Source organism: Salvelinus alpinus, chromosome 14 (genome assembly GCF_045679555.1).
Source record: "Salvelinus alpinus chromosome 14, SLU_Salpinus.1, whole genome shotgun sequence".
Taxonomy (NCBI): domain Eukaryota; kingdom Metazoa; phylum Chordata; class Actinopteri; order Salmoniformes; family Salmonidae; genus Salvelinus; species Salvelinus alpinus.
Genome location: NC_092099.1, coordinates 2,814,724 through 2,835,578, shown reverse-complemented (window position 1 = coordinate 2,835,578; position 20,855 = coordinate 2,814,724). Strand labels below are relative to the sequence as shown.

At 43.1% G+C, this 20,855-nt stretch overlaps 1 protein-coding gene across 2 annotated transcripts in view; it reads right to left on the bottom strand.

Annotated features, from left to right (window-relative positions):
• The window catches only part of LOC139538304 (melanophilin-like), a 139,809-nt gene that overhangs the window by 30,357 nt on the left and 88,597 nt on the right, over positions 1 to 20,855 (bottom strand). For both annotated transcript variants that reach the window (XM_071340171.1, XM_071340172.1), the window contains 2 exons: positions 2,713 to 2,796; positions 587 to 871 (listed from right to left, as the gene is read on the bottom strand). In XM_071340171.1, the coding sequence (XP_071196272.1) occupies positions 587 to 871; positions 2,713 to 2,796 (369 nt within the window). The remainder of the gene's footprint in view (positions 1 to 586; positions 872 to 2,712; positions 2,797 to 20,855) is intronic.

The window sequence follows — 20,855 nt, the reverse complement described above, 5'->3', positions numbered from 1 at the left end:
CCAGCCAATGATATCCAGTGAAAAAAGGTAGAATTGATCGCTAAAAGACTTCAGGATTAAAAGTGAAGGCAAAACCTACACTGCAAAAAAAGTATGTATTGATTCAACGTACAACAACGTACAACCAGCTGCAATAGAATTGTGAGTTCTCAACAAGATTTCACAAAAAAATTAAAACATTGCCTTACAATTGTACGTTGAATTTCTGCTAGTAAGTTTATATATCCATAACACAGTGCAGGTGTGACGCGTTTGCTACAATAGGCATGTTCGTTTACAATATGTGTGTGCGCATGTTTGTAATGTTCTGCATATGAGTATTAGTGATGAATGTTTTTGTAAACTTACATGCAAATCTTCCATTGACTCAAATATCTCAGGTCAGGATTCAGTGCATTGGAGGTGTGTAACAGGATGAAATTGAGGTGGTTCGGTGAAATACTATGATGAGTAACCTTGCTTGAGACCTAAAGACTTGCGTTAGCTTCCTGAGCTATTGCCTTAGCTTTAGCTCGACGGGCTAACAATCTTGTGGCCCACAGATGACTGAGGTCAAACCCAGTCGGTCACCCTTGCGTTTCTCTACCTGCACTTCAGAGGACTCCTGCAGTTCAACGATGGGTGGGCTGATCATGATGCCCGGTCTGGAGGAGGGTCTGGAGAGGGACCCGGATGGGCTCACGTCACCCCTAAGGCGCCTCCTCCTCCCTGGGCTCTCCTTGGGGGATGGGGGCCTCTTGGGTTCATCCTCCTCCGAGGAAAGACCCTTGTCACTGATGTTGCCCGTCAGCTGGTCCAGCTTCTGCCTCAGCTGCAGTTCCTCCAGGTCCACCTCCTCCCACTGGGGCAGGGGAGAAGTACAAGATTGGCCCTAGGAAAACACAGAATGGGGAGAAATTACAGTCATCGCTTATAAATATGGTTATTTTGTTTGTTTAATTTCATTACACAATGGCATAATGTTTATTATGTTATGAAAAAAAAAAGCATTTTATCTTTATTTATCTCTTTATTATTGTCCCCCACGATGAGGGGATGAGGGGACAGAGGATCTGAGGACCTGTCTCCGTCTATCTCAGACAGCACTGACCAATTTTGACGGCACTTGGGTGAATGATGCGACTGGACATAGAGATCCGGCATTTACAAAATGACACTGATTGGCCAGATGGTGGCGCTATAACAAGCGATTGAAAATGCTAACTTTGAAAGGTCACGCCTCTCACCCCGTTTGACCTAAAGTCGTGAAATTTGCTACGTAGGTCCCTCTCCTGCCAGAACAGCTTCAATGCGCCTTTGAATTACATTTATTTGGGGATAGATTTTGGGATAGATTCTTGGCATAGATTGTACAAGTGGACCTAAACCATGCCAGGAAAATGCACCCCACACCATAACATATACTTTGTATCCCTCATTTACTCAAGTGTTTTGATTTTATTTTGGCAGTTACTGGTATGCCTACAGTCGGAAAGGCAGCAGTTTGGGCAGCATGCGTGCCAAATATACAGCTTGTTGCGTTGTGGCCATAGAAGGCTTTTGGAACCTCTTACTCCCGCAATGTGACTGTTAAACTCATGGGTACACTAGCAATGGCTGCAAGTCCTGACTCGAATGCGAACTGTCATCTATGGATTATATTTCTATGTTTTTTACCTTTTAGCTTTTTTCTTCTCAAAACAAAGTCCCTGGGCGCTGCATCATTCGTGGGGCACGACATGGTTACTGTTGCCTTGTTTGAAGTTGTATTACTTGCTATACCAGTCAAAAACGCATCTATATATTTTTGTTTCGAGTTGAGCATGGCAAATAATTCAATAATAGAAATAGAAGCAGAGACACAAAAGTAATTAAATGTAATCCAGTCTGACAGAGCAATGGACTACACAAACTTACTGTATGAACCCCCTATATTAATACAATAAAATCCTGATTTTAAAGCTGAAGACACTTACCATGACAATAGTACAAACGAAAAGTCTTAAATAAATCATAGCAAATATTTTTGGCTTTTCTTTAGGTCAAGGAAAATTGAATTTATCAGAGGGTTGCTGAACAGATAAAGACAACTACTGTAATAACTACATAAACAGAGGCCTACTGCAGATTTATTATTTTACAAACAATTCTTGACAGATGTTTGTAGGGATGAATAATATTCTATAGTTGTGTAACCAGAAGGCAACATTTTTCAAATGTCCAAATGTTTTCTTGACTTTGTACGGGAGATGCTTTACAGATGCTTTGCAGATCCTGCTTTCACAAAAATGTTTACTGAAAGATAATTAATGTCATAGCGCAATAGCCACAAAAAGGCAAAGCACGATTCGTTAATGTCGAGCTGATTCGTTTTGGAAGCAAAAAAGAATGAGCAATCAAGCTCAAAGCCTGCCTTGTTTATAGTGAAGTGTTTGAATTGAACTTACTACACATTTTCAAAGGTCTGCTGGTTTTCCCCTGGCACCTGACGACTTGGACACGAGGTCTCGGAAGTATTAAATCATGAGAATTTAGTGTGTACGGCTTCTCTTCTCTCATTAACAAAGGGTTAGAGTGAAAACCTGCTTTCAGGTATAACATTTATGAGACAAAAAGAGCTTTTGAGCATACAAATAATAGTGAAAAGCATAGAGCTTTAGAACAGACTGGTGTAGAGAGCAGTGTCCCAAACATTCTGTTCTTTGTTCAGTCTCTAGGGGTAAGGCCCTTTACCTGGTCATAGGGGGATGTCACTTTCTGTTCCAGACGGTTCAGTAGTTTCTCAATGACCGACATGCGTCTGTTCAGCTCAGTTATCTACAGCAGAGAGAGACACACACAGAGACAAGGAAAGGGAGGAAAGGAGAGACAGGAAGACAAAATACCCATCGTGACTGTATGGTATGCGTTGTAGTGTAAAAACCTGCACTGTGTATACAATTAAAGCACAAGCTTCAGCCATGGGTTTTGGGTCATTACAAACATACTGAGCTTGAGCTTCATGTACCAATCCAGTTGTGAACAAGGGAACAGAGACTTTTGCCTCAAATACCAGTAATCTTGAATCTGTGATACTAGAACATACAACACCCCTTGACTTATTCCACATTTGGTTGTGTTACAGCCTGAATTAAAAAAGGATTACAGTTTGTGTCACTGGCCTACACACAATACCTCATAATGTCAAAGTAGAATTATGTTCTTTGAAATTTGTACAAATTAATAGAAATTGAAAGGCTGAAATGTCTTGAGTCAATAAGTATTCAACCCCTTTTGTACAGCAAGCCTAAATAAGTTCAGGAATAAAAATGTGCTTTACAAATCACATAATAAGTTGCATTGCCTCACTGTGGGCAATAATAATGTTCAACATTATTTTTTTATGACTACCTCATCTCTGTACCCCACACATACAATTATATGTTAGGTCCCTCAGTCAAGCAGTGCATTTCATACACAGATTCAACCACAAAGACCAGGGAGGTTTTCCTATGGCTCGCAAAGAAGGGCACCTATTGAGAGAATGCCAAGAGTGTGCAAAGCTGTCTTAAAAGCAGAGTGGCTACTTTGAATAATCTCAAATATAAAATATATTTGGATTTTAACCGTTTTTTTGTGTCATTTCATAGTTTTGATGTCTTCACTATTATTATACAATGTAGAAAATAGTAAATAACTTTGACTGGTACTGTGTGTGTATGTATGTATATATACAGTGGGGAGAACAAGTATTTGATACACTGCCGATTTTGCAGGTTTTCCTACTTACAAAGCATGTAGAGGTCTGTCATTTTTATCATAGGTACACTTCAACTGTGAGAGACGGAATCTAAAACAAAAATCCAGAAAATCACATTGTATGATTTTTAAGTAATTAATTTGCATTTTATTGCATGACATAAGTATTTGATAAATCAGAAAAGCAGAACTTAATATTTGGTACAGAAACCTTTGTTTCCAATTACAGAGATCATACGTTTCCTGTAGTTCTTGACCAGGTTTGCACACGCTACAGCAGGGATTTTGGCCCACTCCTCCATACAGACCTTCTCCAGATCCTTCAGGTTTCGGGGCTGTCGCTGGGCAATACGGACTTTCAGCTCCCTCCAAAGATTTTCTATTGGGTTCAGGTCTGGAGACTGGCTAGGCCACTCCAGGACCTTGAGATGCTTCTTACGGAGACACTCCTTAGTTGCCCTGGCTGTGTGTTTCGGGTCGTTGTCATGCTGGAAGACCCAGCCACGACCCATCTTCAATGCTCTTACTGAGGGAAGATCTTGTTGGCCAAGATCTCGCAATACATGGCCCCATCCATCCTCCCCTCAATACGGTGCAGTCCTGTCCCCTTTGCAGAAAAGCATCCCCAAAGAATGATGTTTCCACCTCCATGCTTCACGGTTGGGATGGTGTTCTTGGGGTTGTACTCATCCTTCTTTTTCCTCCAAACACGGCGAGTGGAGTTTAGACCAAAAAGCTCTATTTTTGTCTCATCAGACCACATGGCCTTCTCCCATTCCTCCTCTGGATCATCCAGATGGTCATTGGCAAACTTCAGACGGGCCTGGACATGCGCTGGCTTGAGCAGGGGGACCTTGCGTGCGCTGCAAGATTTTAATCCATGACGGCGTAGTGTGTTACTAATGGTTTTCTTTGAGACTGTGGTCCCAGCTCTCTTCAGGTCATTGACCAGGTCCTGCCGTGTAGTTCTGGGCTGATCCCTCACCTTCCTCATGATCATTGATGCCCCACGAGGTGAGATCTTGAATGGAGCCCCAGACTGAGGGGGATTGACCGTCATCTTGAACTTCTTCCATTTTCTAATAATTGCGCCAACAGTTGTTGCCTTCTCACCAAGCTGCTTGCCTATTGTCCTGTAGCCCATCCCAGCCTTGTGCAGGTCTACAATTTTAACCCTGATGTCCTTACACAGCTCTCTGGTCTTGGAGAGGTTGGAGTCTGTTTGATTGAGTGTGTGGACAGGTGTCTTTTATACAGGTAACGAGTTCAAACAGGTGCAGTTAATACAGGTAATGAGGAGGGCTGTGAAAAAACGAACAGGTCTGTGAGAGCCGGAATTCTTACTGGTTGGTAGGTGATCAAATACTTATGTCATGCAATAAAATGCAAATGAATTACTTAAAAATCATACACTGTGATTTTCTGGATTTTTGTTTTAGATTCCGTCTCTCACAGTTGAAGTGTACCTATGATACAAATGACAGACCTCTACATGCTTTGTAAGTAGGAAAACCTGCAAAATCGGCAGTGTATCAAATACTTGAACAAGTATCTGATACACTGCCGATTTTGCAGGTTCCAAGTATTTGATACACTGCCGATTTTGCAGGTTCATATATATATATATATAAAGCATACATTGAATATCCCTTTGAGCATGGTGAAGTTATTAATTACACTTTGGATCCAGTCACTAAAAAGACACAGCTGTTCTTCCTTACGCAGTTGCTGGCGAGGAAGGAAAACGCTCAGGGATTGCACCATGAGGCCAATGGTGACTAAAACAGTTACAGAGTTGAATGGCTGTGATAGGAGAAAACTGAAGGATGGATCAACAACAGTGTAGTTACTCCACAATAATAACCTAAATGTGTAACGACTCTCGTGGGTTGAAGAAGGAGACCAAGGTGCAGCGTGGTAGGTGTTCATGATTTTTAATAAAACTGAACACCGCAACAAAATAACAAAGTAGAAAACGAAAAGTTCTTTCAGGCAACAAAAACAGCTAAACAGAAAATAACTACCCACAAAACCCAAAATCACAACTTATATATGATCCCCAATCAGAGACGACGATAGACAGCTGCCGCTGATTGGGAACCACACATGGCAAAAACAAGAAGAAACAAGAAATAGAAAACATAGAATCTCCCACCCGAGTCACATCCTGACCTAACCAAACATAGAGAATAAATAAGGATCTCCAAGGTCAGGGCGTGACAAAATGACAGAGTCAAAGCACGTACAGAATAAAAATGTTCCAAAATATGCATCCTCTTTGCAACAAGGCACTAATAAAAAACTGCAAAATATTAGGCAAAGAAATGAACTTGATGCCCTGAGTCCAAAGCGTTGTGTTTGGGGCAAATCCAACATAACACATCAGAGTACATCATTTATCGCCCTCCAGGTTCCCTTGGAGAGTTCATCAATGAGCTTGACGCCCTGATAAGTTCCTTTCCTGAGGATGGCTCACCTCTCACAGTTCTGGGTGACTTTAACCTCCCCACGTCTACCTTTGACTCATTCCTCTCTGCCTCCTTCTTTCCACTCCTCTCCTCTTTTGACCTCACCCTCTCACCTTCCCCCCCTACTCACAAGGCAGGCAATACGCTTGACCTCATCTTTACTAGATGCTGTTCTTCCACTAATCTCATTGCAACTCCCCTCCAAGTCTCCGACCACTACCTTGTATCCTTTTCCCTCTCGCTCTCATCCAACACTTCCCACACTGCCCCTACTCGGATGGTATCGCGCCGTCCCAACCTTCGCTCTCTCTCCCCCGCTACTCTCTCCTCTTCCATCCTATCATCTCTTCCCTCTGCTCAAACCTTCTCCAACCTATCTCCTGATTCTGCCTCCTCAACCCTCCTCTCCTCCCTTTCTGCATCCTTTGACTCTCTATGTCCCCTATCCTCCAGGCCGGCTCGGTCCTCCCCTCCTGCTCCGTGGCTCGACGACTCATTGCGAGCTCACAGAACAGGGCTCCGGGCAGCCGAGCGGAAATGGAGGAAAACTCGCCTCCCTGCGGACCTGGCATCCTTTCACTCCCTCCTCTCTACATTCTCCTCTTCTGTCTCTGCTGCTAAAGCCAATTTCTACCACTCTAAATTCCAAGCATCTGCCTCCAACCCTAGGAAGCTCTTTGCCACCTTCTCCTCCCTCCTGAATCCTCCTCCCCCTCCTCCCCCCTCCTCCCCCCTCCTCCCTCTCTGCTGATGACTTCGTCAACCATTTTGAAAAGAAGGTCGACGACATCCGATCCTCGTTTGCTAAGTCAAACGACACCGCTGGTTCTGCTCACACTGCCCTACCCTGTGCTTTGACCTCTTTCTCCCCTCTCTCTCCAGATGAAATCTCGCGTCTTGTGACGGCCGGCCGCCCAACAACCTGCCCGCTTGACCCTATCCCCTCCTCTCTTCTCCAGACCATTTCCGGAGACCTTCTCCCTTACCTCACCTCGCTCATCAACTCATCCTTGACCGCTGGCTACGTCCCTTCCGTCTTCAAGAGAGCGAGAGTTGCACCCCTTCTGAAAAAACCTACACTCGATCCCTCCGATGTCAACAACTACAGACCAGTATCCCTTCTTTCTTTTCTCTCCAAAACTCTTGAACGTGCCGTCCTTGGCCAGCTCTCCTGCTATCTCTCTCAGAATGACCTTCTTGATCCAAATCAGTCAGGTTTCAAGACTAGTCATTCAACTGAGACTGCTCTTCTCTGTGTCACGGAGGCGCTCCGCACTGCTAAAGCTAACTCTCTCTCCTCTGCTCTCATCCTTCTAGACCTATCGGCTGCCTTTGATACTGTGAACCATCAGATCCTCCTCTCCACCCTCTCCGAGCTGGGCATCTCCGGCGCGGCCCATGCTTGGATTGCGTCCTACCTGACAGGTCGCTCCTACCAGGTGGCGTGGCGAGAATCTGTCTCCGCACCACGTGCTCTCACCACTGGTGTCCCCCAGGGCTCTGTTCTAGGCCCTCTCCTATTCTCGCTATACACCAAGTCACTTGGCTCTGTCATATCCTCACATGGTCTCTCCTATCATTGCTATGCAGACGACACACAATTAATCTTCTCCTTTCCCCCCTCTGATAACCAGGTGGTGAATCGCATCTCTGCATGTCTGGCAGACATATCAGTGTGGATGACGGATCACCACCTCAAGCTGAACCTCGGCAAGACGGAGCTGCTCTTCCTCCCGGGGAAGGACTGCCCGTTCCATGATCTCGCCATCACGGTTGACAACTCCATTGTGTCCTCCTCCCAGAGTGCTAAGAACCTTGGCGTGATCCTGGACAACACCCTGTCGTTCTCAACTAACATCAAGGCGGTGACCCGTTCCTGTAGGTTCATGCTCTACAACATTCGCAGAGTACGACCCTGCCTCACGCAGGAAGCGGCGCAGGTCCTAATCCAGGCACTTGTCATCTCCCGTCTGGATTACTGCAACTCGCTGTTGGCTGGGCTCCCTGCCTGTGCCATTAAACCCCTACAACTCATCCAGAACGCCGCAGCCCGTCTGGTGTTCAACTTTCCCAAGTTCTCTCACGTCACCCCGCTCCTCCGCTCTCTCCACTGGCTTCCAGTTGAAGCTCGCATCCGTTACAAGACCATGGTGCTTGCCTACGGAGCTGTGAGGGGAACGGCACCTCCGTACCTTCAGGCTCTGATCAGGCCCTACACCCAAACAAGGGCACTGCGTTCATCCACCTCTGGCCTGCTCGCCTCCCTACCTCTGAGGAGGTACAGTTCCCGCTCAGCCCAGTCAAAACTGTTCGCTGCTCTGGCACCCCAATGGTGGAACAAACTCCCTCACGACGCCAGGTCAGCGGAGTCAATCACCACCTTCCGGAGACACCTGAAACCCCACCTCTTTAAGGAATACCTAGGATAGGATAAAGTAATCCTTCTAACCCCCCCCCCCCCCCCTTAAAAGAGTTAGATGCACTATTGTAAAGTGGTTGTTCCACTGGATATCATAAGGTGAATGCACCAATTTGTAAGTCGCTCTGGATAAGAGCGTCTGCTAAATGACTTAAATGTAAATGTAATGTAAATGTAGTACCACTTTACATATTTTCAAGCATGGTGGTGGCTGCATCATGTTATGGGTATTCTTGTTTTCAGCAAAATAGTTTTTTGTTGATAAAAATAAATGGAATAGAGCTAAGTACAGGCAAAACCCTACAGAAAAAGCTGGTTCAGTCTGCTTTCCAACAGACACGGGGAGACAAAATTACCTTTCAGCGGGACTATAAGCTAAAACACAAGGTCCAATATACACTGGAGTTGCTTACCAAGAAGACATTGAATGTTCCAAAGAGGCCAAGTTAAATATTTTACTTAAAATCAGCTTGAAAATCTATGGCAAGATTTGAAAATGGCTGTCTAGCAATGATCAACACCCAATTTGACAGAGCTTGAATAATGTTTTTAAGAATAATGTGCTACTATTATACAATCCAGGTGTGCAAAGCTCTTAAAAGACTTACCCAGAAAGACTCTGTAATCACATTTTCAATAAATTAGCAAACATTTCGAAAACCTGTTTCCCTTTGTCATTATGGGGTATTGTGTGTAGATGGGTGAGAAAATATATAAAAAATTGAATTCAAGCAGTAAAACAACAAAATGTGGGATTAATCTAGGGGTATGAATACTTTCTGAAGGCACTGTATCTGAAGCAGTGGGTTCCCACCTAAACCATTAAATTCAGAAAAACACTAACACAATTATTGAGAGGTCCAAAACCGCATTCCTTTCAATTTTAATGAATGGGTGCTATTTTGACCCACCAAAGTTACGCTATCTGCATTTTATGTATACTGAACAAAAATATAAATGCAACAATTTCAAAGATTTTACAGTTCATATAAGGAAAATCAGTCAATTGAAATAAATTCATTCGGCTGTAATTTATGGATTTCACATGACTTGACAGGGGTGCAGCCATAGGTGAGCCATGCAGGGCATAGGCCAACCCACTTGGCAGCCAGGCCCACCCAATCAGAATTAGTTTTTTTCCCCACAAAAGGGCTTTATTACAGACGGAAATACTCCTCACAAAGTTGGAAGCACAGAATCATTTAGAATGTCATTGTATGCTACAGAGTTAAGATTTCCATTCACTGGAACTAAGGGGCCTAGCTCGAACCATGAAAAGCAGCCCCAGATCATTATTCGTCCTCCACCAAACTTTACAGTTTGCACTATGCATTCGGGCAGGTAGCATTCTCCTGGCATCCGCCAAACTCAGATTCGTCCGTTGGACTGCCAGATGGTAAAGCATGAGTCATCACTCCAGAGAATCGCTCCAGAGTCCATGGTGGCGATCTTTACACCACTCCAGCCGACGCTTGGCATTGCGCATGGTGATGTTAGACTTGTGTGCGCTGCTTGGCCATGGAAGCCCATTTCATGAAGCTCCCGATGAACAGTTCTTGTGCTGAAGTTGCTTCCAGAGGTAGTTTGGAACTTGGTAGTGAGTGTTGTAACCGAAGACATGCAATTTTTTTATGTGCTAAGCGCTTCAGCACTCTGCGGGCCCGTTGTTGCTCCACTTCACAATAACAGCACTTACATTTGAACGGGGCAGCTCTAGCAGGGCAGAAATTTGACGAACTGACTTGTTGGAAAGGTGGCATCTATGATGTGTCACGCCCTGACCTTAGTATTCTTTGTTTTCTTTATTATTTTGGTTAGGTCAGGGTGTGACGAGGGTGGTATGTGTGTTTTTGTCTTGTCTAGGGTTTTTGTATGTCTAGGTGTGTGTGTCAAGTCTAGACATTGTTAGGTCTATGGTGGCCTGGATTGGTTCCCAATCAGAGGCAGCTGTTTATCGTTGTCTCTGATTGGGGATCCTATTTAGGTTGCCATTTTCCGGTTTGGTTTGTGGGTTATTGTCTATGTTGATGTTGCATGTCTGCACTGCGTGTTTATAGCGGTCACGGTCGTTTGTTATTTTGTTAGTGTTCTTCGTGTTCAGTCGTCTTGTATTAAAATATGTATTCACATCACGCTGCGCTTTGGTCTCCTCACTACAACGAACGTGACAGACAGTGCTACGTTGAAAGACACTGAGCTCTTCAGTAAGGCCATTCTACTGCCAATATTTGTCTATGGAGATTGCATGGTTGTGTGCTTGATTTTATACAGCTGTCAGCAACGGGTGTGGCTGAAATAGCCCAATCCACTCATTTGAAGGGGGTGATCACATACTCTTGTGTATATTTAGTGTATCTACAGCACCAGTTTGATTGAATCCAGCTCTTGATTTGAAAACACAAGATGAATGCCTAGTCTAGCAGTACACAATAGACAGATCATATGCCAGATGAGCTACCATAGACACCGAGAAAGACTTTCCATTGGCTGCCGATAAGAGTTTGGAGATTGATGCATAGATTGATGTCATGGCTTCTTTTGATCTCTGACAAACACATGTTGCTCTGCTGTCTCCTCTGTGTTGGACTGCGCTGCTCTCTTCTTCTCAACATCTCCCTAACTCCCCTAGTGTTGCCCAGCTTTTGAGACTAATTTAGCATGACACAGGATATCTCAATATTTTTCTAAGGTGGGAATGAGAGAGAGTACAGCTGGGATTGAGAAGATAAAGCTCTTTGATATTGCGACAGACTACTGTCTTAATGCTCCTTGTTCTGTTGTTTTATCTGGCCTTATCTCCTCTACTCCTCAGTGATCGATGATATGATCGTTTTGGGAAACATTGATATTTGCTAAAATGTTTATTTAAAAAAGACATGTTGTGTTATGTCTCATATCTTCTGATAAATAACTCGATACAAGAGGTAAAATAAGCTATATTTATGTTGTGGAGAGGACATTGATTGATTGATTCACTGATAAACTGACCAACTAATTAGATGAGTATTTTTGTTTGATTGACAGACGCAAACATGACCATGTCAATAATTGTACATGTACAGTGCCTATCATAAGTATTCACCTCCCTTGGATTCTGTCACATTTTGTTGCATTAAAAGTGGGAATAAAATGGATTTCATTGATTTTTGTTTTTGGTCATTGATCTACACAAAATACTCCATAATGTCAAAGTGAAAAGAAAATTGTAAGGTCCCTCAGTCGAATAGTGAATTTCAAGCACAGATTCAACAACAAAGACCATGGAGTTTTTCAAATGCCTCGGTAAGAACTGTTACGTTCTCTAAAGACAAACCTGAATGTCGTCGCTCAACAGAAAAGACAACTAACAAAGTTAACACCCACCATGGATGCCCACTAGATTTTCTTGAGAAAAGACAATCTAAAAGGATAAACTGACATGAACTGAGGATAGTGAGTAAGAAAGAACAAACTATGAATATAGAATATAAACAGGAGTAAACGCCAGATTCAGGCTTTGTTTGGCTACAAAAAGTGAAGGAGCTGTAACTCGCAACTCAGCTAATGTGAGGTGTAGCTCTCCCAACATCTCCTTTCCAAATGAAATCCGCATGTCATGGGCAAACCTATGCCGCCCCACTTATTGTGTAGTGTTTTCACTTTGAACGAAAACAAGGGGGTTGAGCCCTGAGATGCTTTGGGCTGACCTTCTGGGCAAGGTGTGTCTTTGCGCTAAATCAAATCAAATTGTATTTGTCACATGCGCAGAATACAAAAGGTGTAGACCTTACAGTGAAATGCTTACTTACAAGCCCTTAACCAACAATTCAGTTTTAAAGGAATAACAAACAAACAAATAATTAAAGAACAGCAGTAAATAAGTCAACGTGCAGAGGCACCGGTGTCAAAGTATTTGAGGTAATATGTACATGTAGGTAGAGTTATTAAAGTGACTATGCATAGATAATAACAGAGAGTAGCAGCAGTGTGTGTGTGGGGGGGGGGGGGGGTGCAATGCAAATAGTCTGGGTAGCAATTTGATTAGATGTTCAGCAGTCTTATGGCTTGGGGATGAATAGAAACTGTTTAGAAGCCTCTTGGACTTAAGACAGGGCCTTCCTCTGACACTGCCTGGTATAGAGGTCCTGGATGGCAGGAAGCTTGGCCCCAGTGATGTATTGGGTCGTACGCACTACCCTTCGTGCCTTGTGGTCAGAGGCCGAGCAGTTGCCATAACAGGAAGTGATGCAACCCGTCAGGATGCTCTCGATGGTGCAGCTGTAAAACCTTTTGAGGATCTGAGGACCCATGCCAAATCTTTTCAGTCTCCCGAGGGGGAATAGGTTTTGTTGTGCCCTCTTCACGGCTGTCTTGGTGTGCTTGGACCATGTTAGTTTGTTGGTGATGTGGACGCCAAGGAACTTGAAGCTCTCATCCTGCTCCACTACAGCCCCGTTGATGAGAATGGGGCCGTGCTCGGTACTCCTTTTCTTGTAGTCCACAATCATCTCCTTTGTTTTGATCGCGTTGAGGGAGAGGTTGTTGTCCTTATACCACACGGTCAGTCTCTGACCTCCTCCCTATAGGCTGTCTCATCGTTGTCTATGATCAGGACTACCACTGTTGTGTCATCTGCAAACTTACTGATGGTGTTGGAGTCATGCTTGGGTGAACAAGGAGTACAGGAGGGGACTGCGCACGCACCCCTGAATGGCCCCCGTGTTGAGGATCAGCGTGGCGGATGTGTTGTTACCTACCCTTAACACCTGGGGGCGGCCCGTCAGGAAGTCCAGAATCCAGTTGTAGAGGGAGGTGTTTAGTCCCAGGGTCCTTAGCTTAGTGATGAGCTTTGAGGGCACTATGGTGTTGAATGCTGAGCTGTAGTCAATGAATAGCATTCTCACATAGCTGTTCCTTTTGTCCAGGTGTGAAAGGGCAGTGTGGAGTGCAAAATAGATTACATCATTTGTGGATCTTTTGAGGCGGTATGCAAATTGGAGTGGGTCAAGGATTTCTGGGATAATGGTGTTGATGTGAGCCATGACCAGCCTTTCAAAGCATTTCATGGCTACAGACGTGAGTGCTACGGGTCGGTAGTCATTTAGGCAGGTTACCTTAGTGTTCTTGGGCACTCGAATGACCCTGCTGGAGAGGAAGTAAAAGTAACTTGCAACCTTATGTTACAGCCACCAGAAACAAACAGAGCAGACGAAGCCAACAAGCATCATTCTCTGTTCTTGGATCTGAATCAACTCGACCCCAAAAGAGAAAGATAAACGAGAATGACTACTCATGAACTATCCATAAACCGGAAAAACATAGTTATGCATTTTGAAAGGTGGAAGAGTGACGCCAAAATGGCCACGTTCTCACAGTTCCGTTTTTAGCCTGCTAGCTACGTTAGTTGCTAACCTTAGTGTGTTCAATGTTCAAGCTAGCTAACATCTTCCTTATTCTGACTGTTTTGCATTCAAATGAATCCAACGATAGCATCATGTAGCTACACTGCATAAACCCCACAAGATGCCCAATGCTTTATTTCAACTAGCTAATGTTAGCTAGTTAAAGCTAAATATGCAGATTGCTGACATGATAGTGTGTTTCATTTGTAGATAATGCTAACTACCTAGGTGGTTGCAGCATTTTCAGCTCAGGACCACTCCAAAAAATGAATCTAGCTATAAAATTCAGTACGGTAACACCACACAAACATATATTTCTCAGGGAGATACAGGTGGAGAAGGTCTGATTTCGAGGGAACCTGAGGCTGTACAAGTTGTGGTTGTGCAAACCCCAACACAAGAAATTCTCACAACCAACAGAAAGAAAACCCAATACAAAACTTTTTGAAACATTTTCTATAATACTTATTCCCTCGGACGATCCAATCCAAAACAAAACTTACATCTACAATACGGCAAAACGTGCAGCCAAACCAAAATGTGCACCAGGTCTACTTACTGGCTAAACACAGAACACAAAAATCATATTGACTGCCCACCCTCGAAAGAACAAGTTATCCTTACCACGGACACGCCGAACTTCAAGGGAAAACTCCTGCAACATCAGACGCCAGTGAAAGGAGTCAGCGTTTTGTGGAACTAGTCTTTTGCAGGAATATGAGAGGATTGTGATCAGTATCGACAACTTGCGGAGTAGAAGCCGACACAAACCTCAATGAACTGAAGAGCCAGGATCAAAGCGAACGCTTCTTTCTCGATGGTGGAGTAGTGTTTTTGATAGGAGGCTAACTTCTTTGAAAAGTACCCCACAGGGTGCTCAATATCACTGTCTTGCTGTAGAAACATAGTACCTTCTCCTTAATTTCTGGCATGTGTACAAAGAAAATGGAGAACGGCCATCTGGAGCAGCAAGCACAGGTGCGGAGACTAAAATGGCCTTTGTCTTCTAAAACACAGCTTGACAGTCTGAGCTCCAACGAAAAGTGACTTTGGGACTGGTCAAATCCGTAAGCAGGAAACAGCCTGGGCAAAGTTCTTTCAAAATGCCTGTGCCATCTCCAAGAATCGGCACAGTTCCTGGCGAGAAGTTGGCACAAGAAGGTTATTGATGGCCTCCACTTTTGCCATGACTGGTCAACTTTTCCTTGGCCCACCACTTGGCCCACGTATTTCACTCTTTGACAGGTTAACTGTCAAGTTGGCAGATGCAAATAGTTCAAACAGGCTCCATAATGTCCTGAAGGTGTTCTGGCCAGGTGGCACTAAATACTACCACATTGTGATACGAAGAACCAGTTTTCTGCCCATCCCTGTCTTTGGGCACTGGGGAAAAAGACTGCTGAAAACTTAGTTTGAGGTGACTTATCTGGATAGTTTTTTGTGTAGGGATAATAAGTACTTGAGGTGCCTTACTTGTGAAGGTAGTTTTATGTGTCAACACAAATTCATCTGCGAGAACTGTGCTCATTAATGTAGGTAGGTAACTATTTCTTGAAGGCAAATCTTGAACTACTAGAGCAGTATGAGTGTCTTTAATTCTTGACCTCTTGAGAAGCACCCCACCAAAAAGACATGCTTGTTCCTTTGCGACAGTCTTTCGGCAATTTACGGAACTGTTCTCTCTATGGGGTGAGAGCCTGAAAAGCGAGCTTGCCCCAGAACAGGCAACAAAAGTGCGCCTTCGGGCCATTCGATCATACAGGACTTTCATTTTCGTTTGCATCTTTTCCATACTATCACTGGCAAACTCAAAAGGAGCGGTTCAATCTGTATTGAAAAGTGCTAACGTGCTCCAACAGACCTCTGACATAATGTCCAAACAAGCTCATTCGGACTAAAACAGACTGCTGAACATCCTCCAGTACTGCAAATAGCACTATGGCCACCCAAAGTGCTATTTGCTTATGCAACTTTCAAACTGATTTCACCAATCTTATAACACCTACATTGTTTGTCAGTGACAGAAACAGTACAACAAAAGTGTTGTTTGAACACATATCAAGCAAAGTAGAGCTTCAGAGTAAGTGATAAGTGACTACTACAATACAGCAACTACTATAATCCTGGGGAAAAAGAAACCTGAATGTTGTCGCTCAACAGAAAAATGAACTAACAAATGAGTCACTTTGACAACTAAATAAAATCAGAATGGGTTTCAAATGGTGTCTGAAAGTTGGCAAAGCAATCAGCAAAGTGTCTTAAAAGACACCACCATGCAATGTTCCCTCATTTTTTGGGAGACTGAGCAGATTTCTCAGATGTCTTCTGAGCACAAATGCAAAAATTCTGTGCAACTTCCTGCGCGCTTTTACTGTGAACACTGAGGCTGTACCCGCTTTAAGTTACAGTTTTAACAGTGGCAATGTAGGCTACTGTGGCTATTTGATCATAACGTAGGCCACCCAGAGTGGCCTACCATCAAAAGCAATGGAGAAAATGCATCCCATAACATTTGAAACCCGATTCAGGAAACTAGGCATATGTCGCAAGTCACGACTTCACAGGAGAGACGTTTGAACGTTAAAACATTTTAATTTAAATCAAAATGCGATTTTTGGCAGAAATGCCTTTTTGAACATGTGAGCAGAAAAACTGAAGGGAGCAACCTTCCCACTAGCCATGATTGGCTGAGATAATGAGTGGGCTGGACATGCCGAGAGAGGAGAGAGGATTGGTCTGCCATATAGAGGGCTTCTGTCTATTTGAGCTCGTCAGTCTGTGTTGGTAATCCTATCGAACGCTGTTTTTTAAAAGATGTATTGTGTAGTGGAGCTGCATTAGTGTTGCTCTCCACTTTCTGGACGATCAAGTTTTGAAATCAGTGGAATTAGAGCATGATAGCTAAAGAGATGGATAAAACACCTGTCTCCGGATTACATCTCCAAACTAAGGGCAACTGTGGTATGGCAATCCAAACAGGGAGACGCGCCCATCATGCATGACAATGTAAACAGGTAAGATTATCGAGTGTTAGCTGTTAGCTACATAATTACCTCGACACCGGTGCCCCCCGCACATTGACTCTTATCTCTTACTTTTTTATTACCAGTGGTAACAACAACTAAGTATCTTGGTTTTCATCCAGACTCTAACCTCAGTGGTGATCAACATGTGGAGCAGTCAGTGAGGAAGGCCTCAAAACGCCTGTTCTTGCCAGAAATGGCCTACCCACTGAAGATCTGGTCACAGTCTTTACTACACTGGTCAGGCCTTGTCTGGAATACAGTGGAGTGCGGTTAGTTGGATGCAGTAAAAAGCAGCAGGCCCAACTAGACAGGGTGCAGAGGACGGCCTTGAGGATCATCTCCAGAGGTGGAGCAGTCCAACCACAGCTCCCCTCACTGCAGAGCATGCGAGAGCAGGCAGCAGTGCACCTAGTGAAGGACATGCACACTCTTGACCATCCACTGATTGAACAGCTCCCTCCAAAAAGAGGTAATTGCACCACCAGGCTCCTGAGAAACAGCCACAAACTGTCCTGTATAACTGCCCATACCAACCGCCTGCGAAACACCACTCCACCCACTGCTGTCAGACTGTATAATAACTCTAGCTCTTAAATGATTCTCCCAAAAGTTCACTTTCCATCCCTCTAAGTGAGCATTTCTCATTTGCCAAGATAATCCATCCTCCTGACAGGTGTGGCATATCAAGAAGGTGATTAAACAGCATGATCACAATGCCACAGATTTCTCAAGTTTTGAGGGAGCGTGCAATTGGCATGCTGACTGATGGAATGTCTACCAGAGCTGTTGCAAGAGATTTGAAAGTTAATTTCTCTACCATGAGCTGCCTCCTCCAATGTCGTTTTGCAGATCACGTGGGGTGGGGTGGGGTGGGGGGGGGGGGGGGCACACGTGACACCGGCACATTTTGGAATTCTAACACCTTAAAACATTGTGTTTGAGCTATTCCTTCTGCATCCATTGTACAATTAGTCTGTGTGGTTAACGGGGGCTGAGCTGAAGAGGTGTTTGTGAGACAAGGGTGGATCCCAAAGGTTTCCGGTCCGGGTCTTTTTACAAAAAGATGTCTGCTATCTATGAAAAGCTGAGACTCTCACAAACATGCACGATTTGCTGTATGACGCTCACAAGCTACACATGAGCCATTAGAAGGGGTTCTTCTATATAGAAGAGCATTGGAAATCCCAGGACTTAGTGTCTATAATACTGTATTAAGCTGGTTGGATATTCATCTCTGAGCAAACAATTTCTGTACTTACAGCATTCATATTAATTCATTTTTGTCAGGTTTTTGCTTTGGATTACCTTATTTTTTGTATTGACGTTTGTGACTACATTTCCCATTTAAATTTGATATATCATTTCCGAGATTGTTTTTTGTACATTTTCTAAAAGTACATACTCAGAGTTTAAAAATTATATATCATACACTGCAGTTGGGGGAAACATGCTTATTTAACCTCTAATTCCTCCCAAACCCGGATCCGGGAGCACCCCCCACAGTAAAAAAGCTGACTAGCATAGCCTAGCATAGCGTCACAAGTAAATACTAGCATCTAAATATCATTAAATCACAAGTCCAAGACACCAGATGAAAGATACACATCTTGTGAATCCAGCCATCATTTCTGATTTTTAAAATGTTTTACAGGGAAGACACAATATGTAAATTGTGCTAAGCTATTAGCTAACCACGTTAGCAAAAGACACCACTTTTTTTACTCCACCAGTTTTTTACTCCATCAGTAGCCATCACTAATTCGACCAAATAAAGATATAAATAGCCACTAACCAAGAAACAACTTCATAAGATGACAGTCTGATAACATATTTATTGTATAGCATATGTTTTTTTAGAAAAATGTGCATATTTCAGGTATAAATCACAGTTCTACATTGCAGCTGCAATCTGAAATAGTGCCGAAGCTGCCAGAATGATTACAGAGACCAACGTCAAATACCTAATTACTCATCTTAAAACATTTCTGAAAAATACACAGCGTACAGCAAATGAAAGCCCAACATCTTGTGAATCCAGCCAATATGTCAGATTTTTTAAGTGTTTTACAGCGAAAACACAATATAGCATTATATTAGCTTAGCACAATAGCCAGAAACACAAGCAATTTACCAGCAGCACAGGTTAGCGATCGTAACAATACAGCAAAAGATATATAATTTTTGACTAACCTTGATATACTTCGTCAGATGACAGTCCTGTAACATCATATTACACAATGCATATAGGTTTTGTTCGAAAATGTGCATATTTAGCAGCACAAATCGTGGTTATACAATGTGATCAGTGGCAACAGGTCATGCATTCTGGAAAGGCACCTAAGTTTACGATTATTTATCGATTAGATTGACTAAAAAATACATGTTGGACAGCAAATGAAAGATGCATTAGTTATTAATGCAACCGCTGAGTTAGATTTTTAAAATGAACGTTACTAGACATACAGTGTGCGTTACAGCCAGACTAGTGCCGCAATAATGGCGGACAAATCTGTTTACATTTTTCCACATAAATACGGAATAACATCATAAATAGCTCTTACTTTTGGACGAGCTTCCATCAGAATCTTGAGCAAGGTGTCCTTTGTCCAAAAGAATCGTTGCTTGGTTGTAAAACGTCGTCTTCAACTTCGGAATTAGCAGCTAACAATAGCTATGTGGCCACAACATGCCCAAATCCCCAAAACGCAATACTAAGGAAATTCCGAAAATAGCAATATACTCGCATAAACTGATATAACTCGGTTTAAAATAACTTCGTTATGATGTTTCTAACACCTATATCGAATTAAATTACAGACGGATATAGCTAAGGCCGATAACTGAGCGTTTCAAAATGCCATCCTGAGATCTTGCTTTGCGCAATGACGAACGACGAAAAGAGAGCTCCCTTCGTTCCTTGGCCTTTTATAAGCTCTGAGAACTACGTAGACACTCCATTCCACTTCTCATTGGTTACTGACATCCAGGGGAAGGCGGGTGCAGTTCATGTCGACCCATAGGATACATACAGAGCTTTAAACTGATCTGAGAACAGAGCCTAGTTTTCAGACCTTCGCAGTTCCTGTCATGAATTTCGCTGCAGAAAGAGTTTTGGTTCACCCACAGACATAATTCAAACGGTTTTAGAAACTAGAGATTGTTTTCTATCCAATAGTAATAATAATATGCATATTGTACGAGCAAGAATTGAGTACGAGGCAGTTTAATTTGGGAACGATAAATGTCCAAGTTGAAACAGCACCCCCTGTAGTGTCAAGAGGTTAAAATGTGATAAACGTGTTATTCCACCTTGTAGACAAGTACCAGAAAACCCCCTTAAGTTTTTCATACTTACTCAAGAGCTCTTTTTTGAGTACGCCCATTCAGCATTGTTCATACCCTTTTAAGCTTTAGTTCGACGCATCTCTTTAAGTATTCACGTCAGGCCATGTGCTAAACTGAGTGATTAAGGTAGTGTAGGAAACAAGTGGTTGAAGTAGTAACCTAAAAGAAGGTACATCTCCAGGTAAAAATACACTTTATCTAGTCCTTGACCTATATCCTAACATGTTGTTCTTCACATTGTTTCTGGTAAATACACTATATATATATCAAACTATACACTATATATATATAACAACAACAACAAAAAAGATGTGAAGATGGGCCAATAGACAGGGCCGCCTTGTTTCTTGTTTAGCTCCTAAGCAACTTTGTAGTATTATTTTTAAATGTTCTTTCTCACGTTATTAGCCCACAACATTTTTTGGTATTATTATATACAGCCGGAAATAACTTTGGGATATCAAAGAGGCAGTAACTCACCAGCATTTCGACCAGGAAT